A 14261-nucleotide genomic window follows, 5' to 3' on the forward strand; every position below is an offset into this window, starting at 1 on the left:
TAGGCAGTGGGAGAAATGGGGATGGCTAGAGATGAAACAAAACTGGCTATGACTTAAAAATGAAGATGAGTGATGGATACATGGGAATTCATTATATTATCCTATTTTTGTGCATGTCAGAAATTTTCCATAATTAAAAACCTAAAAGTTATGCAATAAATATATTTTTATATGTATGGTGCTTAAAGATTTTGCCATAAAATATAAATGTTCCTGAGACTCCAAGTCCATGTAGCAATATATCTCATTTTATGCAATTAAATATTTAAACATTAGATATTAGAACAGATTTGCCTTTTTGAAAAACGTTACTGTACAGATCTTGACATAGAAAATTTACACAAGCTATGATTTATTAGTATTTTTCCAAAAGCAGAGGACCCAAAACTTTGTTCTAAGTTTCCTTCTCTGGCCTCTACCCTCCATCTGTCAATTATCATAGTTACATAATACCTTAGTATGATGGAAATCCTAACACTTAAAGAAACTCTCTATAAGGTAACAGTATAATATCTAAAACAGCAATTAATGATGTGTTAGAAGATGAATTATGATTTTGGATATGCCATTAAATCTCTCTTTGCTCCATTATGTCACAGAATAAAACTATTCTAAAATTCAAGAGTTGCTACTGCTCTAAGACACTATTTGTGGAGAAAGTAGAGGTGCTATGATGAGGACAAGGACAGGGAGGGTATTCAGAATTAAATGTTCAGAACATGTGCTCTGTATACAGCTTACTTGTAATATTGTTTCTGTAAAGCACTCATTTCCATTCTTAAAATCTGCTCAACCTTGGCAGGAAGAGATTTTTCCACATCTTTCTTAACTCGGCGTAACAAAAAAGGCTCAAGCTCCTTGTGGAGGCTCGCATAACCATATTCTCTCCCTTTGCCATGTTCTTCTTCAAAATCTTCCCAGGAAGAAAACCTTTAAAATTTAAGAAAGTGGAACAATCACTGAAAAAGTCAAACTGCATATGAGATTCTTCAGGGTAGCCATATGTAAACAAAATGCTATTAAAAAAAATACTATAGATTTTAAGTGAGAGAAAATTAGCTTAAATTAATCACTTCTAAAAATGTCCCTCCCAAGAAGTCCACTGTGCATGTGTGTGCAGAAATAGAGTTAAATATAAGTAGTTGTTTTATAAATTTTGATTCTCCTTGAGTTAAATGTATATGAAGTATTTTCAAGGCATGACAGTAATTATCATTAAAACATTTCTCAAAAAATGTACTTTTAAAGTTCTGGATCTATTGAAAAATAACACATATGTGGCTTTGGGCAAGTTATTTAACCTTGTCTGGGCTAGTTTTCCTATTTAGAAAATTAGATTACCAGTATCCCACTGTTATTGCTAGTATAAAGAACTGGCATTGTTTTAGTTTTTCAAACAGGTATATTTTGAACATGTGCAAAACCAACTGCTGTAATTTATTACACATGACTTAAGTTTATGTACAAAATTGATGCCGGGCACGGTGGGTAGTGCCTGTAATCCTAGCTACTCGGCAAAGTGAGGCAGGAGGATCGCTTAAGCCCAGGAGTTTGAGGTGACAGTGAGCTATGACTGTACCACTGCACTCCAGTTGGACAACAGAGTAAGACCTCATCTCAATATTGAAGGAGAAAAAAAAAAAATCACAAAATTAAAAAATTCAAATACTATTACAAACACCACCTGACCCCATGTCCTTTTTTCCTTCTTAATAATTTATGATCCAAGGTTTAGGGCAATAAAGCTTATTACTGACCTTATTATCTGCATTGATTACTTTCTCACTATTATCATACAAAACTATGATTAAAATTGTACATTAAAATTGTCTTACTTTTCTGGCATAATGAAATGCAGCAAAGACCAGAGTTCTTTGAGGGAGTTTTGTAGAGGAGTTCCAGTGATAAGGAGACGGTGATTGGATTTAAAATCTATTAGGGTCTTATACAGAAGAGAGTCATCATTCTTTAATCGGTGTGCTTCATCAACACCTATAAATGCCCAATTTAGACCTCCAAGGAATGCCTTAAAATGAAGAGAAAAGCAGTTAATATTTTGCGAGAAAAATGGAATTCACATTTAGCCTTCCCATTTAATTTAAACTCTAATTATTAAAATGAGGCAAATTAAAATTAAAAATAAACTTTTATCTAATTTGCAAATAAATTATTTAACGATTTTTTGGAATCTTTAAATCAAGTTAACTATGCATTCCTTCTATGATTAATTTAACCATTAGGGTGTAATACCAAGCCAAAGTTTTTACCAGCTTATAAATTAATAATAAAGGAGAAAAACCAACAGAACCATTTAAAAATTTTACAAAAGGTTTTTAGCCTAAACCCAGCAGAGGTCTCTATTAATGTCAATGTGGAGAAACTATGATACAAATTTGGAACAGTGTGTTACTCCAAGAGTAGGTATAATTCATTGCATGACTTTTATGAACTGTAGATCTCTAATACATAAACTTAGGTCTCTTCCTTAAAATAGGCCTCATTCTGCTACTTAATAGCTGTGTGACCTTAGGCAAGTTCATTAAACTCTTTGAGACTGACTGACTTTCTTTTCAATAAAGTACAAAAAGTAAACATCTTATAAAATGATGGGAGAATTAAATGAGGCAGTGGCTATAAAACATTTAAAACAGTACTTCACTGCTTCACTAAGTGGTAGCTTAATCCTATTCGGTATCTTCCGCCTCTTCACAAATCAATAGATACAATACAAATTGGTTCATTTAAGTCAAGAGTTGGCAAGCTTTTTCTGTAAAGCTGTGGTCCCCAACCCCAACACCCCCACCCCATGCCCACCCCACCTCAGACCAGTGGCCTGTTAGGAACCAGGCTGCAAAGCAGGAGGTGAGCAGCAGCAGGTGAGATGGCTTCATCTGTATTTACAGCTGCTCCCCGTCGTTCGCATCACCACATAAGCTCCACCTTCTGTCAGATCAGTGGTGGCTCTCATAAGAGTGCCAACCCTACTGTAAACTGCACATGCTGAAGGATCCAGGTTGTGTGCTCCTTATGAGAATCTAATGCCTGATGATCGTGGAGGTGAGGTGGTGATGCTAGTTCTGGGGAGTGGCTGCAAATACAGATTATCATTAGCAAAGGTTTGACTGCACAATAAATGTAATGTGCTTGAATCATCACGAAACCATTCCCTGGTCCATGGAAAAACTGTCTTCCATGAAACTAACTGGTCCCTGCTGTCAAAAAGGTTGGGGACCACTGCTGTAAAAGGCCAGGTGGCAAATATTTTAGACTTTGCAAACCAACACAATTTTAAACAATTTTATTTAATTTTAAATAAAATTAAAATCCATTCAAAATACATAATATGGTCTCTGTTACATACACTTTGTAACACACCTTTAAATGTCACCCTTTAAACCCTTTCAAAATGTAAAAGCCATCCTTAGCTCAAGGGCCTTAAAAAAAATAAGGCTGTAGTTTTTTGATCCATAATTTAAGTTGTCCCTCTCATCCTGTTCACAACATATGATAAAGGAAAAACTGATAAATGAACAAAAAGACATAGGTAATACATACCTTATCCTTCAATAAAATTTCATAAGTTGTTAATAATATATTAAATTTTAATCGTTTGGTCTGGGGATGCATCCATTCATGAGTTCTTATCTATTAAGAAATTTCAAGGACAATTTTAAGACAAATATTAGGCAAAGCATACTTTTTCTTAAATATCTAAAATTAAAATCCATTCAAAATATACAATTACTATGCATATATTTATGTAATAAAATAATTATTCATTATATAGTCCAACACACTATGTTGATCTTATAAATAGAATGTAAATACCAAGCACATCAAAACCTTCTATGAAAAATGAAATAAATACAATTTTAACACGCATCTTTCACTAAAAATTCTCATTTAACAAAACACAAGTGATTAATTCATTTAATAATATAACATTTATGGATGAAATATGATGTCTTGGGTTTACTTCACAATGACTAGGAGGATAGAGTAGTGTGTATAGGAGAAAAAAAATGAAACTAGCAGTAAGTTAAAATTGTAAAACTGGAGATGGGAACATGATGGTTTTTGAAATTTCCCATTAAAAAGTTAGAAAAAAAATATATGAAATAATACTAAACAAAAATTGATTTTTATTATACCCAATTAAACATATATTTAGTATTTATTTGTGGCAAGTTCTATGCCAGAAACTAAGACTATAAAGACAGAAGAAAAATACTTACCCTCAAAGACAAGTATGTCTTGATTTCTAAATTTGTTGACAAACAACTTACCATGTTTCTGCTGTTAATGTCACCTAAATAAACCACAGCATTCATTTGAGAAGCCCATGTTTGAATCTCCCTTTGCCAGGAAGTGAGAGTAGAGAGTGGTACTACTAATAGAAAAGGTCCGTATAATTGATGTTCATGAAACAAATAGTTCAGAAATGAGATCGTCTGTATTGTTTTTCCAAGGCCCATTTCATCAGCAAGTATGCAACTATTTCCCCTACAAAGTTAAAAAAAAAAAAAATGCATGCAATAAAAGATTCAAATGTACAAAGAAACCTTTTTTATATCACACACACGTTTAAATGAAGTTAAAATTAATCTGATAGGTATTATATACAATATCATTTTTATTAGCTACAAATAATAAATGTAAAGGCATCTGGCTAAAGACTTAATCACTGATAGCGTAAGAAAAGTAAAAGGAGTTTACCATTTTAGGCCAGAAGAGGCTTGAATATTAACAGTATTATATTCAATTATGAAGCTGAAAATGCGGTTCATCTACATATATTAAATAAGTAAAAGGTATATAGGAAGAACATGGGTAAAAACCATAGCTAAAATGCAACCTAGAGAGTCACATATACTCTCAAGAGCAGAGTGGGGCCATAGGAGAGAGGGAAAAAAAATGTAGAGGACTAAATGGATATTAGAAATAACTAGGAAATGTAAGAAATATTTCAGGAACAGTGGGGATGGGAATGTATACACATTCTGATGTTGAATAGAAACATATTTAAGAACTCCAACAATCAAACAAGTTCAACTCAAACTCCGCTGAATTTTCTTCCTAGTATGTAGTAAGTACTGTTTATATAAACTAGGAAATACAAAGATCAGCATATAAAATGCCTTTATGTCATCCTTTATGTCAACGAAAATCTTTTCTGAATCCTGTATTTGTAAAATTTACTGTCTCAAATTAAACAGATGATTGAAAATATACTTACTTGCACCAAGAATGAGCAAGCCAATTTAAACCATTTAGTTGATAATCTCTTAATTCTAAAGCCTCATGTCCTCCAATATAGGATGGTTGCTTCTTCAAAGCTACAAATCTTGGTCTTTGTTTTAATACCTTTAGCAGAAATAAATGTTAATATGTAGAATTATTAAATGTAAGAAATTATACTAAAAGATGAAAATCTCAGTGTTCACTATAAATTTTGAAATTTCACCTAAAATCATCAAGCTCAGAGATTCCATGACTTAAAATACTTCTGAGTATTCAAATATTGTTTTCTACTACTCTAACAAGAATGCACAGTGAAATATTGTGCTTTATTTTTTTAAACAAAAAATGACAGTGAAAATTAAGTTCCTACCAAAGTACATGGGTCTCACTAATTTCACAAGCAAAGGATATGTTTGTTAAAATTGTTCATAACCATTGCTCCATCCCCAAGCTAGAAATAAACCATAAAACTGGCTTAGCTTCCCATTCAATTTCTGATTTCTAAATTACCATTATGAAGAATTTAATTCAATCTTGTAATAAGGAAAGAAATCCTAGTAGTACACAGATCCTAAAACTATCATAATAATTTTAGATAAATATGAAGATTTTGAAAGTATTGTGCACAGTAGTCATGGATACTTTCTTATAGGTATGTCCCCTCTTCTCCTTCCCTGCCTTCAAAGAAAAGTATCTGCTACCTTTTAAACCAAGCAAGTCTCTGGTTCCAAGGAATTTTCCCTACTTGGTTTCCCCAACCCACTCCTTACAACTACCACCATCACCACCACTTTCTGACATCTTTATCACCTTTCTGACATAGTCCCACTCACCAAGGATAAAAGACAATGCCACCTTTAAGATCAAATAGCAATTACAGGAACCTCACTTCCTGCGAAGACCTATCAACCAAGTATTCTGCCTTAGTCTATTTAAAATCAGGATCTAATTATCTTATTAAGGCTTATAATATTTATTATGCATAGATACACTTTTAATTAAAAATGTCAAACAATACTCACTTTGCAATCTTTAAAAGGAGTGGTTTTTGATTGGTTCCTGCTAAAATACTCATCAATACACGCTTGAAACTTTTTGGAAATGAGAGCTCCATCTTCCCAGCTACATTCTGAGTATGGAAGGCCCTGCCATTTGCAATAATAATCAGGATAACCAGCTGCTGACTTTTGATTGGAATGAGCTGTGAGATAAACCAGGCATTTATTTATCTTTATGTTTAATCTCAGAGACATAATTCTTAGTAAAAACTACACAAGTAAAAATTATCATCTAGCTTACCATACTCTAGTAAGAGGAAGCAATGGAATTTGATGTGTAAGCAGTAAATTTATGACTTTTTTCAGATTATTTCAAGCATAAAAAGATAAAAGTTTAATAAGAATCAATTATTACTAACCAATTATACGTTCCACTATTTGATATTGCTTATGTAGATCATCTGTAAGTTCTTGCTGGCAATTATAATACTCCACATCTTCTGGAGAAGCATTTTTCAACCTGAAAAATTATTAATCCAGGATTAGACTTCAGATTATCCCATAAATAACCCATCCCCCCCAAACACTGTCTACAGCACAAAATTTCTCATTTTGCCCTTTTCATGTGGGGCAAGTTTGAACAATGAAAAAATTGAAACAGAAATAAAGCATCATTAATTTTTAACTTTAAAACGTGTAACATAATGTATGAGACACAATGTGACTGTTATCAAGAAGAGTTTTACCTTGAGATGGAAAACATTCATCCCTCAGTATCTGCTGGGGATTGGTTCCAGGATCCCTTGCAGATGCCAAAACCCATGCAGGCCAAGTCCATTATATAAAATGGCATAGTATTTGCATTTAACCTACCCTCGGATATGCTTTAAATCATTTCCAGATATACTTATAATATCTAATATGATATAAATGCTATTAAGTAGTTAATATACCGTATTGCTTTTTAATTTGTATTATTTTTTATTGTTTTTTCCCCCCTAATTATTTTCAATTAGTAGTTGGCTGAATCCAAGGATGTAGAACCAGTGGATATAGAAGACCAACTATACTATAAAGTCTACAAATGGTTATTTTAGGCTATCATTTAATTCTTGATTATGTATTCCTTATTAACAAAAAAGCTCACTCATCTTTGAACTATAAAGTATGGTTTAGAGCATATTTACCATCTTTTTGTTTCCTGATCTTTTTTCTTATAATTATCCAATTTTTTCATTCCTCTAACATTCTGCTGCTTAAGCGTTTCTTCAGTTTCCCAAGTGTTGTGAATATGTGACCATCCTTTCCATTTAATTAAATACTGGACCTCTCCTGGTTCCTTATTTTTTTCAAATCCTGCATTTGGGTCACCATCTGCTTCAACTGCATAGATGGTTGTAGTAGCACCAGTAGCTGAAAACAAAAGTGTAAGACCTTCCATGTAATTCTGTTGGAGGATCATTTCCTTTTAACCCCAAATTTTAAGAATAAAAATACAAAAACATATACTCTCTTAAATAAGTAAAGTACCTGGGGTTACAGAGACTTATGGGAAATTATATTACACACAGATAAAAGAAACTCAGAATTTTAAAACTAAAGAATTCTCTCATTTAATCGCCTTAGTTTTAAAATTAGAAACGAAAAAAAGGTCAAAAGACAGGTACACCTGAGATCGCTGTTAAAGGTGAAAACCTGTAACTGGGAAACTGATAACTGGAAAATAAAATAATTAAAAATTACCTTGAAAAACTACATGCCAAGATAACTAAAAATAATGTACATATTGAAGATGAAAGGAAAAAAAAATTCAAAAACCCAGTTTGTGAAATTGATGGTACCTAAATAGCAACTATTAGGTCATTAAATATGAAATGTCCGATTTCTAATCAAAAGTGTAGTTTATTATATCTCAAACAAGAAGCAGTACAATTATGCAAAGTATATGCCTAAACTATCAACAGTTTTGCCATCTTAATGGAAGCTTGTTTATGCCAGCAGTGAAGAAGCCTGGAGAGTGAGCAGCGATGAAATTACAAAAGGCATTTTCTGCAGCTTGTTGAGAATTGAATAGTTTTCCTTGCAAGAAGTGACCCAAAGCCTGGAAGAAGTGGTAGTTAGTTAGTACAAAGTCTGGTGAATAAGGTGGATGACAAAGTTTCTAAGTCCAGCCTCTGCAGTTTGAGCAGGGTTGTTTGTGCTACGTAGTCAAGCGTTGTCTTGCAAGGAAATTGGCCTGTCTCTATTGACCAGTCTCCCCGGCTGCCTAATCTTAGCAAGCATCCTCATCATTTCGTCCAATTGGTTGCAGTACATGCTGTAATCAACTGACCAGATTTCATGAAGCTGTAGTGGATAATACCAGCACTGGACCACCAAACACACATCATTAGCTATTTTTCAGTTTTGTACTATGTTTCAGCACTTCATCTTTATCCAACCATTGTGCTGAATGCTCGTGATTGTCAAAAAGAATTCATTTTTCATCACACGCAACAATATGGTATAGAAATGGTTCGCCTTCATGTCGTGACAGCAAAGAAAGGCAAGCTTCGAGATGATTTCTCTTCTGATGCTTGTTTAATTCATGCGGAACCCATCTATCCAGCTTCTTTATTTTGCCCCTTTGTTTCAAATGGTCCAATATTGTTAGAACAGTAACGTCAAAACCTTGCTGCTAATTTACGTGTAGGCTGAGATAAGTTCACTTCCATTAGAGCTTTGAGCTCATGATTATCCACTTTGGTCTCGGGTTTGCCACGTGGCTCATTTTCAAGATTAAGATCACCAGAACAGAACTTCTCAAATCATGGAGATATTATGCATTCATTAGCCACATCCTCCCCACTTTGTTGATATATCGAGCTATCTCTGCTGCACTGGTTCCACAAGGGAACTCATATTGGAAAAGAACATGAATTTCTGATTTATCTACAGTTTCACAAAAATTGCTCTAAAAAAATTTTTGAAAGATAATCACAGGCCAAAATGTGCATTTGAAAGACAGAGGATGTACCTTCACAATAAAAATAAAATACAAAGTGGCAAAGTGAAATGTCAGAGATATCAATTGTCAAACTTAGTACTTAAGGAAATCAGACATTTCATATTTAACACATTAACTGCCATTAAATTGTATTTAATTCAGGCTAGTTTTGAGCCCCAGGCCTCATAAAGCATATGCAACTTACACATCTCTTTACCTTGAGCTGAGTGAACTATTTTTCAAATTGCATATAACTCATAAACAGAAAACAATAAAAAATAATAAATTTTACATTAAATTAGAAAAGATCATTTTGTTTTTCAAGTTTTTATTCTATTTTCATAATAAAACACTGTGGCCCCAAGGAAAAAAAAAATTTGTTTCTAGCATGGAAGTCAATGTGTTAATAACCTAATATTTAGGTATAACAGCAAAACCCAATATACAAGTCAGAAATTTTCTAACTATCCACAACATATGACTTGGAGTCAGGTGGATATCTTCTGGAAAGAACATACTCAAGCTAAGCAAAGTGTATTTTTATAAGAGATAAGTAAAATAGAATAAAATCCACCTTCTTAGTTTTCAAAACCGAAAAATCTTCAAGAAATACTTTATTTACTCTCGTAAATATTATTTAAAAAACCAAACAATGTTTTTTTTTAAATACCTCCTTTTCTCCCAATCCTACAATCCATAAACCTTTCTATTGTTTCAAATTCCTCTTCCTCGGGTTGAGGAACGTCCTCTCCACAGACTTCCAGTAGGTCATCAGAATCTGTTTTCATTTCTTCATCTTCCTTATAGCTAATATTGACAGTTGCTTGGCGACGAGAACTTCTTTTATCATTATCATAATCCTCTTCATCATCATCATCCTCAGATGAATCAATCTGTCTCTTTTTTTGTCCAAGAATCTTCTTTCCATTTTTTGACTTAGATCTAGGGAAGGACAGGGAGAAAAAAGACAAGCATTTTACAGAAACACTAGCATAAAACAAGATTTCACAAACTATATACAAAATAATTAATACCTTCCATAATCAACAATTTTCACCATCAAACTGATACCATACTATACTCACCTATTTTGAGGTTTTCTGCTTTTGACTTTGTTTTTTGGCTCATAATCAGATTCCGTTTCATCACAACTGCTTTTATCTCGTTCTTCTTCAGATTCTGAATCTGAACCAGACTGAGATGGTGATCCTGACCCAGACATTTGCCAATCTTCACTGTAGATAAAATTTATAAAGTACTTTTATTTATACTTATACAGCAAATTTTATCCCTAATAAAATACAAAGATGATCAAATCTATATACTGTTGCTTTCCCTCATGCTAAAAAATATTTAGTACCTGTAGAGTAAAAGAAACACTGGAAAATATAATTCATAGATTTTTCTCATAACTCAGAGTTTAGCTATACCTCAGTGAACAGCAAATAAATATTTTATTATCATTATGGATGAAAATGTACTATGCAAATTTAATGAGTCACAGGGTTTAATTTTGAAAATTATATATAATTATTATACTTGCCCTCTCAAAGAAAAAGATTCTAATCGCTTCCATTTTCATTTTCTAAGGGCTTTTTTAAAAAGCATGTCTTTTAAAACTGATTTTTAAAATAGTACATGTTCTTTAAAATACAGTATAGAAAATGTAAAAAAAAAAAAAGTATCAATAGTACCATCGCAACCAACATTCAATGATTACTTTAGTTAGCCTATTTCACTCCAATCAATACATAAAGAAAAAATACTGGATATATATGTTAATATTTTTCATATAAAGCTCAAATGAAAGATACACACTGAATTCTTATATATGTTACATCCTGTTTCAGCTACTGCTTCTGCTCCATTGCTCTGAATCACTTACATCAATTATGACTATGTTGAAGGTTATATAAGCAAACACATATGATAATATCTGTTCATGATAAAAACAGTATTAAACAGAAACAAATTTCTCTATATTTTGAGATCTTTTTAGGGCTTGCACATTGGAAGCAGCAATAGGCAGGACGTATGAAAAAGGTCTCCATTTTATATTTTTATAGGATAAGTTAAAATTTTTACATTCATTTTTTTTTGGCCATGTAAAGGACTTTACAAAATTTTCATATTGAAGCAAGTCTATGTCATTCTCAATAATTCTTATCATTTTAAAAAATATTATTTGCTTGCACCCATACTAAGTTTAGAAATTATCAACTCAGTGGAAGAGTTAAACAGCTATGGGGACACAGTAGTTTATAACATAATGAGTTTGCATTTAAAAATTAGAGGACAGATCTACGGAAATTGATTAGAATGCATCATAACAATAGAAGATTAAAAACATGGTACAGTAAAATTCATGGAGGATAAACTAGATGACCCAATATACATCTATTAATAGGAATACTAGAGAGATTTACAGAATAAGAAAGAGAAAATGGCCAGGAGCAGTGGCTCACGCCTTTAATCCTAGAGCTCTGGGAGGCCAAGGCAGGAGGACGGCTTGAGGGTCAGGAGTTTGAGACTAGCCTAAGCAAGAGCAAGATAAGCCAGAAACAGAAAAAATTAGCCCGGCATGGTGGTACATGCCTGTAGTCCCAGCTACTCAGGAGGCTGAGGCAGGATTGCTGGAGACCGGGAGTTTGAGGTTGTAGTGAGCTATATGATGATGTCACTGCACTCTAGTCTAGGCAATAGAATGAGATTCTGTCTCAAAAAAGAAGAAGAGGGGAGAGGGGAGATAGGAGAGGAGAGGGGGGAGGGGGCAGGGAGGATGGGAGGGGAGGAAAAGAGAGGAAGAAAATCTGAAGATAAAACGACTAAATTTTCAGAATAAAAGACTAATAAAGATATGAACCTTCACATTAAAGCTGAATTAATCTTATCGGAAAAATACGTAACAAATCCAAACCTAGGCACAAAGTGAATGTGCAGAATACCAATGACAAATAGAAAAATAAGAGATAAGTCAATGAAATGATGTTTCTAAAGAATGAAAGAGAAAAAATATAAACCATTTAAATGTATATGAATTGAGAATCTGAAATAATCTTAATACTGAGTCAAAATCTTTAGGAAACTATAGTGGTTTCTAATTGAATGCTATAGATGAAGTAAATTTCATATACAGATAAATAGTAGAAATAGCTATTAACACAAACAAGCAGAATCACTCTAAAATCAGTCCCCTATACTCCTGTTTCCCAAGTTACTAAGATCTTCTGATATTATGACTAAGTATACCTTTAAAGTTTAAAAATATAAAGGAGAGAGGGGTTATAGGAAATAAAGAAGTGGCATAATAACCTCAGGTGGTCACAGAAAAATAAATGTCAAAGATTAAAGGCTTAGCCTGGCACAGTGGCTCATGTCTATAATCCCAGCACTTTGGGAGGCTGAGGCAGGAGGACTGCTTGAGCCCAGGAGTTCAAGACCAGCCTAGGCAACAGAGCAAGACCCCGCCTCCACAAAAAATCTTTTAAAAATTAGCTAGCCATGGTGGTGTGTGCCTGTAGTTCTAGCTACTCAGGAGGCTGAGGCAGGATGGGGGGGAGTGAAGGGTGGGAATCACTCGAGTCCAGGAGTTCAAGGTTACAGTGAGATATGATTACACCACTGCACTCTAGCCTGGGTGACAGAGAGAGACCCTGGCCTTAAAAAAAAAAAACAGAAAGAAAGAAAAAGAGAAAAAAAAATTAAAGGTTTATATCAATTTATAAAATGCCATGAACCAGGAATTTACAAGGCTACTTTTGGGAACAATTTTCATAAAGCAAGAAATCCAAAATCATTAGGATTATCCTGATAAGAAGTCAGTTGAACAAAATGACGTACTCTTTATGCTTTTTCCTTTTGACCTCACTTGACGTATCATCAGAATCTTCACTGCTAGAGGAATCCTGCAGGAAAATATAAAGTCAGTATCATCCATAAATGGTTAGAATTTAACCATATTATCGAACTTTTACTTGCTATACAATTTAACATTTGCCTTGTAACAGTCCCTATAGAGTCTTTTATGTAGTTTTATTTATATCTTTAATTAGCTTAAAGTAATTAATATTTTTATTGCAAATTAAGATAGTGAAAATAGGTAAATATCACAATGTCAGCACTTTGTATAAAACCTCAAAATCTACCATCTCTAGAGACTATTATTATTGCCTAATATGGCCACAACAAGAACTCCTAGTTGATAGTGTGCCAAATTTTGAATTGGTTTTCTTCTTCATCATTAGTTTTTGATAATAACTTTTCCTGAATGTTTTTCTGCAAACACATACGTGTGCTTACACACAGAGAGGAACTATTAATAAATTATTAGTCACAGTCCTAATCTATCCTTTTTAAAATATTATGTTGAAAATTCTGTTTTAATATTCTATACAAATATATGTATGATTTAATGGTATAATATTCATTCAAATATGTGTGTGTACATATATATACTCGGTATATATCATATTTAACTACTTCCTTGGATCTCATATTTTGTTTATTTCCAGTTTTGCCATGATGAGCAAATGTGCCTAAATTTCCTACTACTTATTTTGGATTAATCCCTAGAAGTGGAATTAGATAATGAAATACCTAGATTTCAAGATTTTTGATACGTATATTTAAACATAAGTATTTCCTATTTATTCTTTCAAAACACTTGTTTTCACACTTTGAATAATTTCATAAGAACTAGTTAAATGATTAGTCATCATGTTTACTTTTAAAATCATAGCACATAATGGAAGCTCACCTCTTCTGATCCACTATTAGATGAAGCTTGCTGTTGCTGCTGTTGCTGCTTCTTGAGCATTGCAGATCTCTGTACAGCCAGAATACTAGGACTAGATTTCCAAAACTATAATAGAAATACGAACCAGTGAATGATGAAGTGTTGAAAAAACTGGAGGAAAAAGATTAATTTATTGAAAAATTGGGCTAGCACTTTCACTACCTCAAAATAATAAATTATTTTCCCTACTCACATTATGTAAGACAATATCATTGTAATCTAATTAAAATAAAATGCTGAG

At 33.0% G+C, this 14261-nt stretch overlaps 1 protein-coding gene across 3 annotated transcripts in view; it reads right to left on the minus strand.

Annotated features, from left to right (window-relative positions):
• The window catches only part of CHD1 (chromodomain helicase DNA binding protein 1), a 70166-nt gene that overhangs the window by 30074 nt on the left and 25831 nt on the right, over nt 1–14261 (minus strand). For all 3 annotated transcript variants that reach the window (XM_045566614.1, XM_045566616.1, XM_045566615.1), the window contains 12 exons: nt 13982–14086; nt 13066–13130; nt 10311–10460; nt 9896–10167; nt 7427–7652; nt 6659–6759; nt 6264–6442; nt 5237–5364; nt 4287–4503; nt 3556–3645; nt 1836–2026; nt 742–930 (listed from right to left, as the gene is read on the minus strand). In XM_045566614.1, the coding sequence (XP_045422570.1) occupies nt 742–930; nt 1836–2026; nt 3556–3645; nt 4287–4503; nt 5237–5364; nt 6264–6442; nt 6659–6759; nt 7427–7652; nt 9896–10167; nt 10311–10460; nt 13066–13130; nt 13982–14086 (1913 nt within the window). The remainder of the gene's footprint in view (nt 1–741; nt 931–1835; nt 2027–3555; nt 3646–4286; nt 4504–5236; nt 5365–6263; nt 6443–6658; nt 6760–7426; nt 7653–9895; nt 10168–10310; nt 10461–13065; nt 13131–13981; nt 14087–14261) is intronic.

The sequence above is a fragment of the Lemur catta genome, chromosome 12 (genome assembly GCF_020740605.2).
Source record: "Lemur catta isolate mLemCat1 chromosome 12, mLemCat1.pri, whole genome shotgun sequence".
Taxonomy (NCBI): Eukaryota; Metazoa; Chordata; class Mammalia; order Primates; family Lemuridae; genus Lemur; species Lemur catta.